Genomic DNA, 15,664 nt, shown 5'->3' on the forward strand with positions numbered 1-15,664 from the left:
GTATCATTCTTGGCATTGCTTGGGGAATTCCATCGGGTCCTGGGGATCAAACCCAGGTTATCATAGGCAAGGCAAATAACTGTCAATCATATTATGTCACTAAATCTAGTCTCTACTCTAAAATTCGACTGAAGTTGCTTTTCTCTTTCCTTCTTAGAATCTTGCTAATTCTGTCCCATATGTTTAGCGTTCAAAAAAATTACAATTCCTGAAAAGCATTTCTTTATATGTTTAAAGAAGGCACATTGTAATATTAGCAAAGTAGATGATAGATGAATCTTTCAGTCATGTAAGATACTCCAATGCTTAAGAGAAAAATTAATAATGAATAATATTTTCCTGACAAATGCATGCTTTGTCAACAACACAAATGTAAATATATGTAGCACTATTATAAAATTTATTTGCTTTTTACAAGTCCTACAGACTTGTTTCCCAAACCTTCTCTTTTGGAAAAAGCCCGACCATACGTATCAGTGTTGCTTAAATATTGGATATTATTTCTGAATGATCTATCTGATAAACTACATGAAATATTGATAAAGTTTATACTCTGGCCACAAGTTTGCCTCAAATGACAGCACAATTTCAACTGGGTAATAAGTGTTCTTTATTAATTAAAAGACCATGTTCTTATGTCAGATTTTAAATAATTGTTACACATTTATTTCTTCATATAAGTTAAATTTTTGTTAACAAAATTCAATCATTGAATATGTTATTATGATGCTGACATAATATATATTATTTTATGTGTCATTATTACATCTGTGTGCATATATTGATACATGAAGTATATTAATTCTTAAATCTTTTTGTTTTGTTTTTTGGGGCCACACCCGTTTGGTGCTCAGGGGTTACTCCTGGCTACACGCTCAGAAATTGCTCCTGGCTTGGGAGGACCATATGGGATGCCAGGGGATCAAACCGCATTCCTTCCTTGGCTAGCGCCTGCAAGGCAGACACCTTACCTTTAGCGCCTCCTCGCCGGCACCATAATTCTTACTGTAATAAAACAACCATTCATTTTCCAATAAAAGTAAGTAACTTATTCATTAATACTATTTTTACTTGTAAAAATTTAAAAGAGACCATTTTCATTTTCTATTTGGAAAAACAAAAATATTATCTATATTAACAAACTAAATACTAAAATAATGAAATGGTGATTTAATTTGTAATTTTAATTTTTTTCTCAGTTTAGAAGTTTAAACCTATGGCAAATATGCAAAGTAAGAGCTCTCTCTACTCATCAGCTATACCTGAAGCCCAGGATTCGTGATTTTAAAGGATAAAATAAAAAAGTAGACTTAGTGATAAAATAAGTTCCCAATTGGGAAATAATTGCCCAATTGGGAAATCCTATAAGTTAACAAATTGGTGCCAATTCTGTAATTTCTAATACATTTCTTTCTTTTTCTTTTTCTTTTATTTGGTTTTTGGGGCTCAGGGATTACTCCTGGCTAAGCGCTCAGAAATTGCCCCTGCTTGGGGGAACCATATGGGACACCGGGGGATCGAACCGCGGTCCTTCCTTGGCTAGCGCTTGCAAGGCAGACACCTTACCTCTAGCGCCACCTCTCCGGCCCCAATTTCTAATACATTTCTAATACAGGTTATATAGTTTTAGCAAGCCAATCATATCCAACATATTAAAATCTAAATAATTTAATGACAGCTTTTGAATCATAATAATATTTTCATTTATGTTTGTAAAAGCAGAAGGAACATATATATGGTTTGATCTTATAATACAAATATAAAACCATAATAAAGAAAATTATAATTTGTTCAATTTTGAGAGACACTAGATCAATGAATTCCTATGAGTGCTAAAAAATTCTTCTTACATAAGAAATCTGTAAACTGAACAAAAGAATTAAATATAAATGTGAACATTTATAGGAATACAATTCACTGATAAAGAAGAAAATTAAACCTATAATTTAATTTATATCTATAAATCTATAATATAATTGGGTTAGATTTGTTTGTTTGTTTTTATATATTTGGTTACTGTTCTTTCTCCAGACAATGGAGCTTGATTAAGGCAGTGGCCAAATCAGTTGCTTGTTTCTACTTATCTAGAACCAAACACTATGCTTTCTCATAGGGACAGGCTAAAAATATAAAATTGAAGAATAGGGGCCGGCGAGGTGGCGCTAGAGGTAAGGTGTCTGCCTTGCAAGCGCTAGCCAAGGAAAGGACCACGGTTCGATTCTCCAGCGTCCCATATGGTCCCCCCAAGCCAGGGGCGATTTCTGAGCGCATAGCCAGGAGTAACCCCTGAGCATCTAACGGGTGTGGCCCAAAAAACCAAAAAAAAAAAAATTGAAGAATATTTCCTTTTCAATTTATTAAATAATATTTTATTAAAAAAGAGGAGTAATTGCCTTTCTAATCTCTGTCTTTCAAATACATACATACACATCTCTAATAATATTATCAAAATTGTAATATATCAGAAAAATATAAGTTATTTTTAATATTTCTACATTAAGATGTCTAAAGATCCCAAAACAAAAATAGTTACATGTGATTTAAAATCTTTTAATATATATTTAATAAGTGAGCCATATCATCAAGTAAACATAGAAAAATAGTGCTTGGAGAAGATGTAGAGGATAGGGAAACTTTGGAATTCTTGATAAAAATGAAAAATTGGTTCATTCACTAAGAAAACAATGGTTAAAAAAGAATTATCAAAGATAATCATATGATTAAATCACATATCATATGACTAAATCATAAATCATATCATATAATTTATATGATCTTATGGGCTGGTGGTCAAGAGAAATGTACAAATGTTTGTCAGAGTACAAACTTCCAGTTACAAGTTTAAAAAAATTGAGATATGTAATATACATTATAATAATAGTTAACAATTATAAACTTGAACACTGCTAGGGGAATAGCTCACGTAGTCTCACCACCAAAAATAAATAGGAATTACATGGCATACTGCCATGGTAGTAGCCATATTAATAATAAATAAATGTGCTATATAATTTAAATTTATAAAAATAATACTATATGTTAATTATATCTTTAATAATCTGGGGGAAATAAGTCTATTTTTAAATAGCAAGTTCAATTATTATATTTCATAAAGAATTGAAATAATTTTGTTGTCTTCTTTTTTTGGGGGGTGGAAGAGTCATATCCAATGTTACTTCCTGGAAACTCCTCTAACTTGATGCTCAGGAGTCCTTCCCAGTGGAATCTGAAGAACCATAAAGTGCCAGGGACCAAACCCATGGCTCCCATAGGCAAAACATGCACTCCTTCCTTAGCCAATTCCTCAGCTGAGGGATTATAATTTTAAGGAAAAACAAAATATAGCTTTGAAATACAAAAGTGAACATGAACTATTTTTTTTTCATGTCAGTAAACACAGAGTTTTGAGAGTACAGCCATAGTGGGGGCTGTAGGAACACTGTCAAAGGCAGGAAGGAAAAAGTCCTCTCTAGATGCAGCGAAGAGCTGCATCAACACATTCCTGCTGAGGCCTGCATTTGACTACTCCCTCCAAGACTGTTCCTTGCCTCCCTCCCTACCTAATCTACCAAATATATTTTGTTTTTGTCATATCTCATTTTATGCCAGGTGCCCTTGCTAATTTCTTGGGACAGTTTAGTTTAAGATGCTTCCAGTGAGATGTTAGCATTCTAAACCTAGACATGAATCAATCCTTTTTTCTGTCATATATAAAACAAACTGGACTATTAATATCAGTCACACCATAGACAGCTGTCATTCAATATGCAAATGAGTAATATTAAAATGCAAGTACAGTATTAGCCACTTGCCATACATTATTACCATTATGAATATTCCAAGAAAGGACATATAGATCAAAAATTTCATCTTACATACATGTGGTCACTTTTTAAGAGCTTACTGAGCAATTTTATATGCAGTGACTACAGATTGCATGCATTTTATTTTAGATAAAAATGAGATCCCCTATTTCAGACCACAGTACTCCACATTGGTCTGCCTGCTAACCTCACTCATTCATTGGATATTCTCTCCTAAAATTCAAATTTGGTAAATTTGGTTTCTTTAGTGATTGTCCCTGCTTGGGTGATGAGTTGAAGACTGATGTCTACATGTTTGTAGATACTATTTATCTTTACTTTAATCTTTGTTGTAATTCCTTTTCCATCAGATTTAGGGTGATGTTTCTGCTGCTGTGGTGCCTCGGGCAAATGGTTTTTGAACTCCTCATGAAACACTGCACATCACTTTTCTCAGAATTACTTGAGGCTGGGTTTAGGGGAGCATCTCTGTTCAATTCAGCTTTAGGTGTAAGATCTGCTCTATTTCCCCTAATGCCCATTATTGGCTGTAAATGTGAAGAGTATACAGATATTTGGGTGTATCCCAAATATCTGAATGTATCCTAATATCATCCCTGAATGTATCCTGATTTTGTATTTTTCATGACATCCACTGCGAGCAGAACAAACAAATAATGTGGATGAAACTGAACTGTACTGTGAGGGCCTCGCAATACTCTCATATTCACAGGCTGAAGCAAATAGACATTATTATTTCTTTAACAAAATAATATAGTATGCATCACTTTACTTTCTTATATTAGAAATATTATTGCTTTTAGGAAAATGTATTAAGGACATAGAAAATTCTAATCACATATACATACACAAGCAAAATTCTTTAAAAATAAGAAATAAAATAGTCCTGAATTTTTCTTTACTGAATTTATCTGTCTTGTCTCAGTGTAACTTTCTTATATTATAAATAGTATTGCTTGGGGAGAAATATATTGCATATTGTTTCTATCTTGTTTAAGTGTTTAGCAGTCATAAGGTCAAAGGACTAGTAGGATTTAAGTTGCAGGGAAAATATTACAATTAATACACTCCTATTCTTTGTTTTTCCTATGAGAGAGAGGTAAATGTAAGTTGCAGGGAAAATATTACAATTAATACACTCCTATTCTTTGTTTTTCCTATGAGAGAGAGGTAAATGTAAAGAAGCTTAGTAAAAGTAGTTTCAACAGTCAAGTTTACACATTATACATTTTCATAAATGCAAGTTTTAGAATAACTGGACATTAGTGAATAAGATAAAGTCATACAGCAATATACAGACCAATTCTCTAAAGTTTTGATTGGTCACAGTTTCGGTCACTATCATCATTCCAAAGGAAATAGTGAGTTGTTCCTTTCTTTGTCAACACTAGGTTAAACTGACAAAATCCTGCCTACACAGAGAAATTCACTAAAAAATTTCCGTTCAAAATAGCTATAAAAATGTTTTCTTAAGAAAGCATTAAGTGAAGAAATAATTCTCCATTTTTTTGGCTGGCAGCCCAACAAAAAGACATCTCCCATGTCTGTTTTAAGAACATAAATCACATGAAGTAATAGTTTTATGTATGCAAAACCACAGATAGGGTAATTTCTGCTTTGTGTGTACTGGTATCAATATATGGTACTTAAAATTCTAAATAAACCAGATGTTTCTGGTGAGATCATTCCCTCTTAATCATCACTAATGAAGCAGGTAAGATAACAAGTAACACTTGAGGTTTAGTGGAATAGTTTTGTCATACAGAACAACTCTTTTCATAAGTACATATTAAAATGGAATTGATTGCAAATAATGGAATTATTTCCCTGGCTACTTGGCACTTTGAATTTTGGCAATTTGAAAGTACACTTTTGTAAGTTATACTATGCAATAGACTTGTGTTTTCTTGCTGTTGTAATTTATGTGGTAATTTGAATGATAAAAGCATGAATTAGGGAAAGTACAGAGAGATAGTAGAGTACATTCAATTTCCAGCACCACATCTGAGCATTGCCAAGAGGGATTTCTGAGCAACAGAATTAGAAGGCACAGATGGATGTGATACAACCCCATTCTCAAAGCCAAAGTATTGATTTGAAGGTGTTTTGAAAGAAAGTTCCTCTAGTAACCAATAATAAGTAATAAAGAAAACCAATTGTTGAGGTACAACTTTCATTTCATAAGAACCTAAAATTTATCCAGTGCAGCTGATTGTTTTGCCATTGTATATTTAGCACACATACAAAGATATGTTCACTGTTGATGTTATACACACAGACTGGTGGTTATGTGTGTGCATGCACATAGGTTATCTTATTGTCTTGATGCTTTGACACTTTGGGAAATTACTGATTTCCTCTCTCAGGAACAATCCGTTCCTAAAAGAGATCAAATTACATGACTAGAAGCAGTTCTTTCATCTATGTCAACTAATCCATGGTCATTTTATGTCTTAGCCACATCCTTAATCTAGCCCTGCTACTCAAAAAAAAAAAAAAAAAAAAAAAACCCTCAGGATCAGATAACTGATAACTAGAGATAGCATTTACATTCCAGAACACTGAAAATGTATTCAAATTTGTTCACCCTACTCCGGCCCACCTGGCTTCTCCTGTCCCCTCACCCAAGAAACACAGTCCAAGGTCTTGTTCATGATTTTCTCTTGCTTTGTATGCCTTAGGACTAATTTGTGTTCTTCTCCTCTCTGGTTCCTGGCACCACTGTTTATTTTTTTTTTTTTTTTTTTTGGTTTTTGGGCCACACCCTGTGACGCTCAGGGGTTACTCCTGGCTATGCGCTCAGAAGTTGCTCCTGGCTTCTTGGGGGACCATATGGGACGCCGGGGGATCGAACCGCGGTCCGTGCGCAGGCAAGGCAGGCACCTTAGCTCCAGCGCCACCGCCCGGCCCCACTGTTTATTTTTTTTATTTCTAAGAGACTGAGTAAAATTTTTATGACAGTCATTTTTGTGACTTAATGATTTGCCACAATAAATTAAAACATCCCTAAGTACTCGAAAAAGCATGTGTATGTGAAATCAGAGAATAGCATCTTTTTTTTTTTTAAGAATTTTTTTTCAGAAGAACGTTGTTTTTTTTTTTTTTTTTGGTTTTTGAGTCACACCCGGCGGTGCTCAGGGGTTACTCCTGGCTGTCTGCTCAGAAATAGCTCCTGGCAGGCACGGGGGACCATATGGGACACCGGGATTCGAACCAACCACCTTTGGTCCTGGATCGGCTGCTTGCAAGGCAAACGCCGCTGTGCTATCTCTCCGGGCCCGAGAATAGCATCTTTTAATATATGTCAACCAATTAAAACTATATTCAGACACTCCAAAATGATGAAACAAATATTTGCAATACCTTTGACATCTTTGATTTGGTGTCAGTAATGAGGAAAGACATATTGTTTATTTCATTCTGCACCACGAAGTTCTGCTCTTCTCTCTTGAAGTTCTAAGATGTTGTAAAGAAAATTTCAGTTACAAGCATATAGTAAGTAATGACCCTAACCCAAGTGCTTCCATGAAGATAGGTAAATTATAATTTAATATATGCTTATTTTGAAAAGAAACAATATTTGTTGAATATCCAGTAAGGGAGCTTGGGTGGGGAAACTATTTCAGAAACTAGATATAAGTATATGTTTTAAAGATAGAAAAATTGAGCCCAGAAATTTTAAGTAACAATAATTTACTAAAAGCTAGAATGAATACTCAGACTGGAGCAATAGTATAGTGAATAGGGCATTAGCATTGTACACAGCCAATATGGGTTTGATCCCTGGGATCCTATATTGTCCCTGAAGCCTGCCAAGAGTAATTACGGAGTGAAAAGCCAGGGGCAATCTTGAGTGCTGTTGGGTATGGCCCAAAACCAAAAAAACAAACAAACAAACAAACAAACAAAAAAATGAACACCCAAATTTCCATTTATCTGGAAAGAAAAGCATAAATGAAAACATACACTTCCCAAGTCGATGTGTAATATGTTACAAATTCCTGTTCTGTTAGATATATATCTATTTTTTAAATATTATAAAATCATATTCACTTTTAATTTAGAAATATAAAACATATTTAGAAGAAGGCAAACACAACATTAAAGTTAAAAAAAAGTTTTAAAATAAAAGTTATTTATGCCTCCTTCTTTCAGATGAGAAAGCCTAAATAAAACAATCATATTATTGACAGGACTTCTAGTAGATTTTTATTTTACTATGAGCTGTTAGTAAAATCAGTTCTCTATAGAAATAAATGTGTGAAAAGAGAACAAATTTAAAATAGTACCTTTACAAGTGTAAGTATGCCCTGTATTAGAAACATATAGGTCTGTGGTTATCAAACTGTGGAGGGGGTTCTGGGTCTCTCAGATAGAAAAATGTCAATAGAGAAAATTCCTGGATGAATTTTAGTGTACTACTCTCTAAACTCTGACATATTGAGGCAAATAAAAAATGTTTCTGGAGCAAAATTAAAATCACTGTGAAAATTTAAGGTAAGTTCCAAAATTCAAAAGAGAGTATCCTATTGCCTCAAACTTCCCAGGTGAGATTATTTTTCCTCAGTGATTAAGGGTTATTTCCAGAAATTTTTGAGAAATACTAACCACTACATAAGGGGACTGGAAAATATGATAAAATATTTGAAGCCTTGACATAAATCAAATAACAATAGTTAGCAATATTTTCCTACTTACATGTGATTTGGACCAGTAGATAAATACTTCTGCTACCATGCGGAAAAGATCCTCTGCTTCTGGGTTTGGTTCCTTTAGCCACTTTGCCCTGGATCCCAAAATAAACAAAAGTATTTCTATGTTGTCGCATTTAGTTAATTTCCATAATAAATCATCCTCCCAAGTTAAATTTGAAACTAAGATGTAAAGAATGAACATACTGACAAGAGATGAGAAATGATTTCAATTAGTGCACAGTAGTAATATTTGAAAATTATGAACTTCAAAACCAGAATTAGCAAACATATAGAATCTAGTGAGATGTCTATCTTAAGAATTCTTCAGAATATGGTTTCTGCTAACAAATTTCAAATTTAGCAGTAGAAATTAACTTTTAATTAACAACAGAAAATTATGCTATAATCATGAACATACTCATTATTAAATTGTCAGTGAATAAAGAAATCCAACTGGAATGAATGAATGCACCCAAAAGATTATGACTGGATTAAAGAAACAAGTCACTTTTGACCATTATACCTGTTATAGTCCACAAATCTAATTAAGAGAGGGTAGAAAGCATAGAGATCTCTGGCCAGTGTGGTAAACTCATCTAGAATAAGAAGTTCAGCCTCGGACATATCTCCTCTGGCCTCAGCTTTCAGATGGTCTTCTTCAGATACCACCATTGCTGCCTTTTTCTTGAGTTTTTCCATTAATGGCAAGAAATGAGTTTTCAAGAGCTGAGGTTTCACTTTATTTATAATAGGCTGGGAAAATACTGTTTGAAGATAGGAATTAATATTTTGCTCATCATAAATAGACACTAAAAAGACGACAGATTATAGTTACATGTGCAGTATTATTAAAAGATCTCTGCTCAGTATATAACTTTCTTTAGGATTCAATCCTACTTTGTTCACTTTTCTAATTCAAAGCGAAATGATTACGGAATTAAACTTAATGTTCTGGGGGCCGGGCGGTGGCGCTAAAGGTAAGGTGCCTGCCTTGCCTGCGCTAGCCTTGGACAGACCGCGGTTCGATCCCCCGGTGTCCCATATGGTCCCCCAATCCAGGAGCAACTTCTGAGCACATAGCCAGGAGTAACCCCTGAGCATTACCGGGTGTGGCCCAAAAACCAAAAAAAAAAAAACAAAAAAAACAAAACCCTTAATATTCTTCCTCTCTCCTCACACTTTTTTTTATTTAAAAAAAAAAAGAAGATTGTTACTCAGCTAAGTATGGGGAAAAGGATGATGTTTATTTACTTTGGAAATCAACTATCCCATTTCCCCAAATGGAAAGTCCTTTTACTAGAGGAATTATGCAGATGAAATAGCTCTCTGAGGTTGTGTATTCAACTCACTGAAAATGCCTCCCACTTTCGTGATGGAAGACCGAAGCTATATATAGCACTTCTCTCGTATATAAATAACATGCAATTTTCAGTCTAAGTTTTAAACTCTATTAGGTCATTCAAAAATCATTTTCCTTAATATTTTACATTAATTTTAATTTTATATAATTGGGAAGATAGATAAAATTAATATTTAAGACACCAGAAGTACTCTATTACAAGTACATTTAGAGTATCAAGAAATAACTTCATAAATATATAATGCATTGTATATTAATAAAAGTGAATCTATATTTATTTAAAAGTTTATGAACTTTTGTTCTTTGCATCTGATTGGGTTCCACTTGTTAGTGCTTTACGCTTACTCCTTGCTCTGCATTCAGGAAACACTCAGAGCAGTGTTTAGGACTATATCTGCTGCCAGTTATCAAACTGGGATTTACTTCATGCTAAAATACTTTTTATCTTCTATGACATCATAAACATTTCATAAACAATGACACTTTAGTAAAATCCTTATATTTCAATATGATATTATAATTTGATATGTGAATTATATAATTATTTAATAATTATATAATAAAATAATAATAGTCTATTAGTTGGATATTTAAAGTGCTCCCAATATGTTATAAATAAACTGAAATATAAATGTTTGGCTATATCTCGGATTATGTTCCCAAACACTTAGAAAAATAGGTGCTAAAAGTGGGTTGTTTTAAAGTAAAAGTTTAATTTCTTTCTTTATAGAAATACTCTATTGCTTTGTTTACTAATAAGTCTTGTAGAAGTGATCAAACTAGGTAAATATTTATTTATTTAAAATTGTAAATAGGAAGGTAGACCAACACAAAATTATGCCTCTCATGTGTGAAAATAAAGAAACAAAATAATGTACTAAGTAATGTCCAATGCAATAGAAACTAAGAACATGAGAACTGGTTTCCAGTGGGAAGTATACCATGGAGTGTGGGGAGTGGTGATGGATGGGAATAGTACAGGGAAGAGAACACTACAAAAATGGTGGGGGAAAAGTGGTCATCCAAGAGGAGAAGGGGATGCTGAAAGATGGTAAAGTGTTATTTATAAAGCCCCATCAGTAAAAGTACTATAAACCACAGTGCTAAAGATTATTAAGAAGTGCCTTTTAGGGGTCAGAGCAATAGCTTAATGGTTAGGGGGATTTTCTTGCACAATGCAGACCTGGGGTCAATCCCTGGCATACCATATGTCTCCTAAGCCTGACAAGAGTGATTCTTGAATGCATAGAGTGAGAGAAGTAGAATGCCTGTCTCAAATACAGGCAGAGGGTATGGGCAGAGGGAGATGGGGTGCATTGGTGATGGGAATGCACTGGTGAAGGGAAGTGTTCTTTTTGTGACTGATACTGAATTATGGTCATGTTTGTAATCACCATGTTTAAGATGAAAAAAAAGAGGTAACTCTGAGCATCTCTGGGTGTGTCTCAAAAACTGAAAACAAACAAAAAGAAATACTAATTGTCCCTATCAGAGGTTGGCTTGTGGGTGGAAGAGAATTGGTAAACACTGGCAAAGGAAATTAGACACTAGTAAACTTTATAATGTGCAGTGACTAAAAGCTTGTTTTTAAAATATGACTGGTCCAGATACACAATACAGGGAGTAGGTGCTTGTCTTGTGCACAGCCAATCTAGGTCTAATTCCCAGTGCAATATATGACCTTCTGGGATCACCTCTCAGAGTGATTCTTGAAGCATAAAGACAAACATATACACTGAGCAGAGCTAACATAGTCCAAAAATAAAATTTAAAAAGTGGGAACTGTATGTAATGTAACCAATGCATAATATTACCATATTTACCAGAATAATAGCATGGCAGAAATAATAACTGAATTTTTAGCACAGAATAAAATGCTAAGAAATTTAATTAGAGAAAACTGATAGACTTCGGTGTATTTCAAATCTTTTTAGAAGTGAAACAAATGTGTTTGACATATCCTGTTCACTTTTTACCTGCCAATCTCTTCATCCAGGCTCCTTCATCAATCCCCAAGTTATTATATATGATTTTCAATATATTCCCCAGAAGAGTGTTCATGTGTTCTGAGTTCAAAGCCGTGCAGCACATTTCTGCTCTTTCCATATTGTTTTCAGGTCCATGCTCCCACCAACGAGACATGTAGCTACACAACATGGGGAGTATTACTTCCATCACATGTGGCATTTGTGTGTAGCGTATGCCAGATTCTGCTAAGTCCACAATTTCTTCCATAAGCTTTTCTAAAGATGGTATATTTGGGCAAACATCTTCCACATTCACTGGCAAATTGAGAGCTGGGGAAGAAGATAGGACAAAGATCTGTGTTTAGTGAATGATGAACAGGGTAATTTCCACCATTTCTTTTTTTTTTTTTTTAGTTTTTTTTTTTGGGGGGGGGGCACACCCAATGAGGCACAGGGGTTATTCCTGGCTCTGCACTCAGAAATCACTCCTGGCTTGGGAGACCATAAGGGACACCGGGGATCAAACCAAGGTCCGTCCTGGGGCAGCCGCGTGAAAAGCAAATGCCCTACCACTGTGCTATCTCTTCGACCCCAATTTCCACCATTTCTAAAGACACAGGTAACCATGTCATTTTGGGCATGTCCTGTTGGGCTGGGTATCACAATGGAACAATTTCTGCCATGTCTTCAACTGCCTCATGGTATCTATTTCCAGCTTTTTTTCCCCAAGTTCCTACTCTATAACTATTCCCATCAGCTAAGAAAATTCATTCTACTTCAGAGGACATAGAATTTCACTATATTCAATCCACTCCTCGATTTCAGCAGAGGGAGTTTAAGATCTGGGGTTTTACTTGCATGTCACTGAGAAAAGCTTAGCCCATTGAAGGAACTGTATTTTCACTTCCCTAATATCTAACTTTTCTCCCTAGCAGTGGATATCTGTTAAAATCCCACCTTCCTCACTAAATCTTCAGATTCTCTTCCCTCTACAGTAATAAAGGTATCTACTTGAAAAACCTTTTACAAAAATGAATCTTAATAATTCTTACTTTACTGTTATAGTCCCACCACTGACCAAATTCATTCTCTGAATGTTTCCTTCCCCTTTGGTTGGGGGAAGAGCCACACCCAGCAAAGCTCAGGGGATTTAATCCTGGCTCTGCAGTAAGGGATCACTTCTGGTTATGCTCAGGGGACCATATGGGCTGCTGGGAATAGAACTCCAGTCATTTATTAGCAAGGAAAGTGCACTTATCCACTTTAAGGGACCTGAAAATGTTCCTTCTTAAGCTTAAAGCTTATATACTTTCACAGTCTTTTTTAAACTTACTATTTTGTGGTCTCTCTAGAGGTGTTTAAGGAAGTTTGTGGATATTCTAAGCAACACTATGCTAACTGCACCAACAGTTGCAATACTAAAACCCAGTTAAAACCTGTGGTCTGTGTGTGTCTACATGTATGTGTATGTATGTGTGTCTGTGTGTGTGAGAGAGAGCGAGTTACATGACTGAAACCTAATCACAATCATTTATGTAATCAAGATGTTCAAAAAAAGAAGGAAAAAAAAGATTTTAGTGCTTGATTTTTTGATGTGACAGTGGTTTCCAAATGTAAATGCATATTAGAATATAAATGCTATTGTATTTTATGGTTATATTTATTTTAATGTATTTTAGATAACATGTTTATAACACTCATAATTATGCTTTTAACACAGTTACCATATTTTAGTATCACCGAAGTGCCCAAGACCTTCCACCAATGTCCCCATTTTAGTCTACCTTTTTATTTTTCACCCAATGCCTCCCCTCTTTGTTTAGTAATCTCAGTTTTGTAATGCAAGGCCAAGAATTTGTCATCCTTTGATATTTATTTCCTTGTTTTGTTTTTCTATAAATTAGAAGTGAAATCATTCATTATTGTCCTCTTTCAGACATACTTTACTTAATGATTCCTTCCAGTTATATCTAAGTTGCAGTAAATCTCAAGATTTAATCTCTTATTACAGTTGCATAAAATTTTGTTAAATATTTATATCACAGCTTACAGATTTATAAATGATGTCCATTTCCCTCAAAGATCTTTTTCTATTTCTGAACTTAAAATGGTTTATTTGAGAAATTAATAACTCTTTGGTATTCTCATTTGTCTAGTCAATGTTTAAATATTTCATTGGTTTCTGCAATAAATTCATAACTTTCAAAAACCATATTTCTCAAAGATTTATTCTAATATTGATGGTTTCAAAAGTCAATAAAACATGTTGGTTATAAATGTAAGTTTTATATTTTTTCACTTGGTCTACCTTTAGAGGTAGACTGTGTCCATTATTTATTCCTTTTTTTATGCTGCAATTTATCTCGTCACTTCAAAATACTTGAAATTTCTCCTCTATACGTAGCAGTGATAGCAACTAAAGATTCACCTTGAACCAACTCTGTGATATCTTCCCAGTAGCTCTCAAATTAAACTACTTCTGTGTGTCTTCAGTATTCTTTTTTCTTTAAATTAGAGTAAGACAACATTGTTACAATGGCATTAAAGTTATGTTTATGATTACAAATTTACTGCATTACTAAACTATTCTGAATTCTCTCACTAATCTATGACATATTTCTTCCTAAAGAAAAGAGACAAATATTTCTTATCTCTGTACCATATCCCCCTTTAAGTACAGAGCAAATTATAAAAGTCTTCTTGATGAGTAATTCATAACAAAAAACTAATAATGAATATTCTTAAAGATAAGTTAATATGACAAATTTATACAGAAGATTAATAATTTACACTCAACATTGTACACATTTACAAATATGCTGTGTAAATTATTTAGGAAAATGTTGCTTCTCTGAATGCAATACATTTTTCTGTATTTGTTACGTGAAATTAGAATTAAAAATAAGTAACTATGAATTTTTAAAGATGCCCTATTTGAGAAAATTAGTTATAAAATTAGAAAAACTGGGAGCTCCCATTCAAACATGTTACACAGAGATAAAATACTACTGAAAAATTTGGAAAACTTTAATTCTGTTTAAAAAAACAACTAAAATGTTGAAATTTTTTGTTTTGTTTTGTTTTGTTTTGTTTTTTGGGCCACACCCAGCAGTGCTCAGGGGTTACTCCTGGCTGTCTGCTCCTGGCAGGCACGGGGGACCATATGGGACACCAGGATTCGAACCTACCACCTTTGGTCCTGGATCGGCTGTTTGCAAGGCAAACACCGCTGTGCTATCTCTCCGGAGCCAAATGTTGAAATTTTTATTAGAATAAAAAGATTCAAACAGGCTGGAGAGATAGTTCAAAGATCTAGTTTACATGTAGGAGGCATTGAATTGGTTTTCAGAACTGCATTATGGCCAAGATTTATGGAAGTGACCCCTAATAAATGGAAAAGAATAAGGAATAGTCTGAACTATTTCCAGTCTGAACATTGAAAAAAGAGATAAAGGAAGAAAGAAATACAGTAAAAGGAAATTTCAAATAAGAATTTCTGTTTCTGACTCATCTGATATAACACATCAGAAATCACATTGATTTATTTTTCCTTATATGCTATCATTTTGTTTTAGTACTGAGTATGTGAATTTCTCTGAGACAACTAACTTAAAAAATTAATCTACCTTTCAGAATATAATATTTCTAACAAAAACATTTCAAATTATAACACAAGAACTACAGATAAGTTTAAATGACTCATTTTAAAAATCACTGCAGGCGAGAACCAAAGAAGCAGAATAGGGATTAAGACATTTGTCTTGCATGTGAGTCTTCAAGTGATCTCTGAGCAGAAAACTATGACTAAGCTCTAAGAAT

General features: G+C 34.0%; 1 protein-coding gene across 1 annotated transcript in view; it reads right to left on the minus strand.

The window, feature by feature from the left end:
* Positions 1-15,664, minus strand: part of RYR2 (ryanodine receptor 2) — a 685,578-nt gene that overhangs the window by 122,658 nt on the left and 547,256 nt on the right. The window contains exons 68-71 of the mRNA XM_049789034.1: positions 11,855-12,175; positions 9,042-9,282; positions 8,523-8,610; positions 7,188-7,280 (exon numbers count right to left, since the gene is read on the minus strand). Of these exons, the coding sequence (XP_049644991.1) occupies positions 7,188-7,280; positions 8,523-8,610; positions 9,042-9,282; positions 11,855-12,175 (743 nt within the window). The remainder of the gene's footprint in view (positions 1-7,187; positions 7,281-8,522; positions 8,611-9,041; positions 9,283-11,854; positions 12,176-15,664) is intronic.

The sequence above is a fragment of the Suncus etruscus genome, chromosome 15, assembly GCF_024139225.1.
Source record: "Suncus etruscus isolate mSunEtr1 chromosome 15, mSunEtr1.pri.cur, whole genome shotgun sequence".
Classification (NCBI taxonomy): Eukaryota; Metazoa; Chordata; class Mammalia; order Eulipotyphla; family Soricidae; genus Suncus; species Suncus etruscus.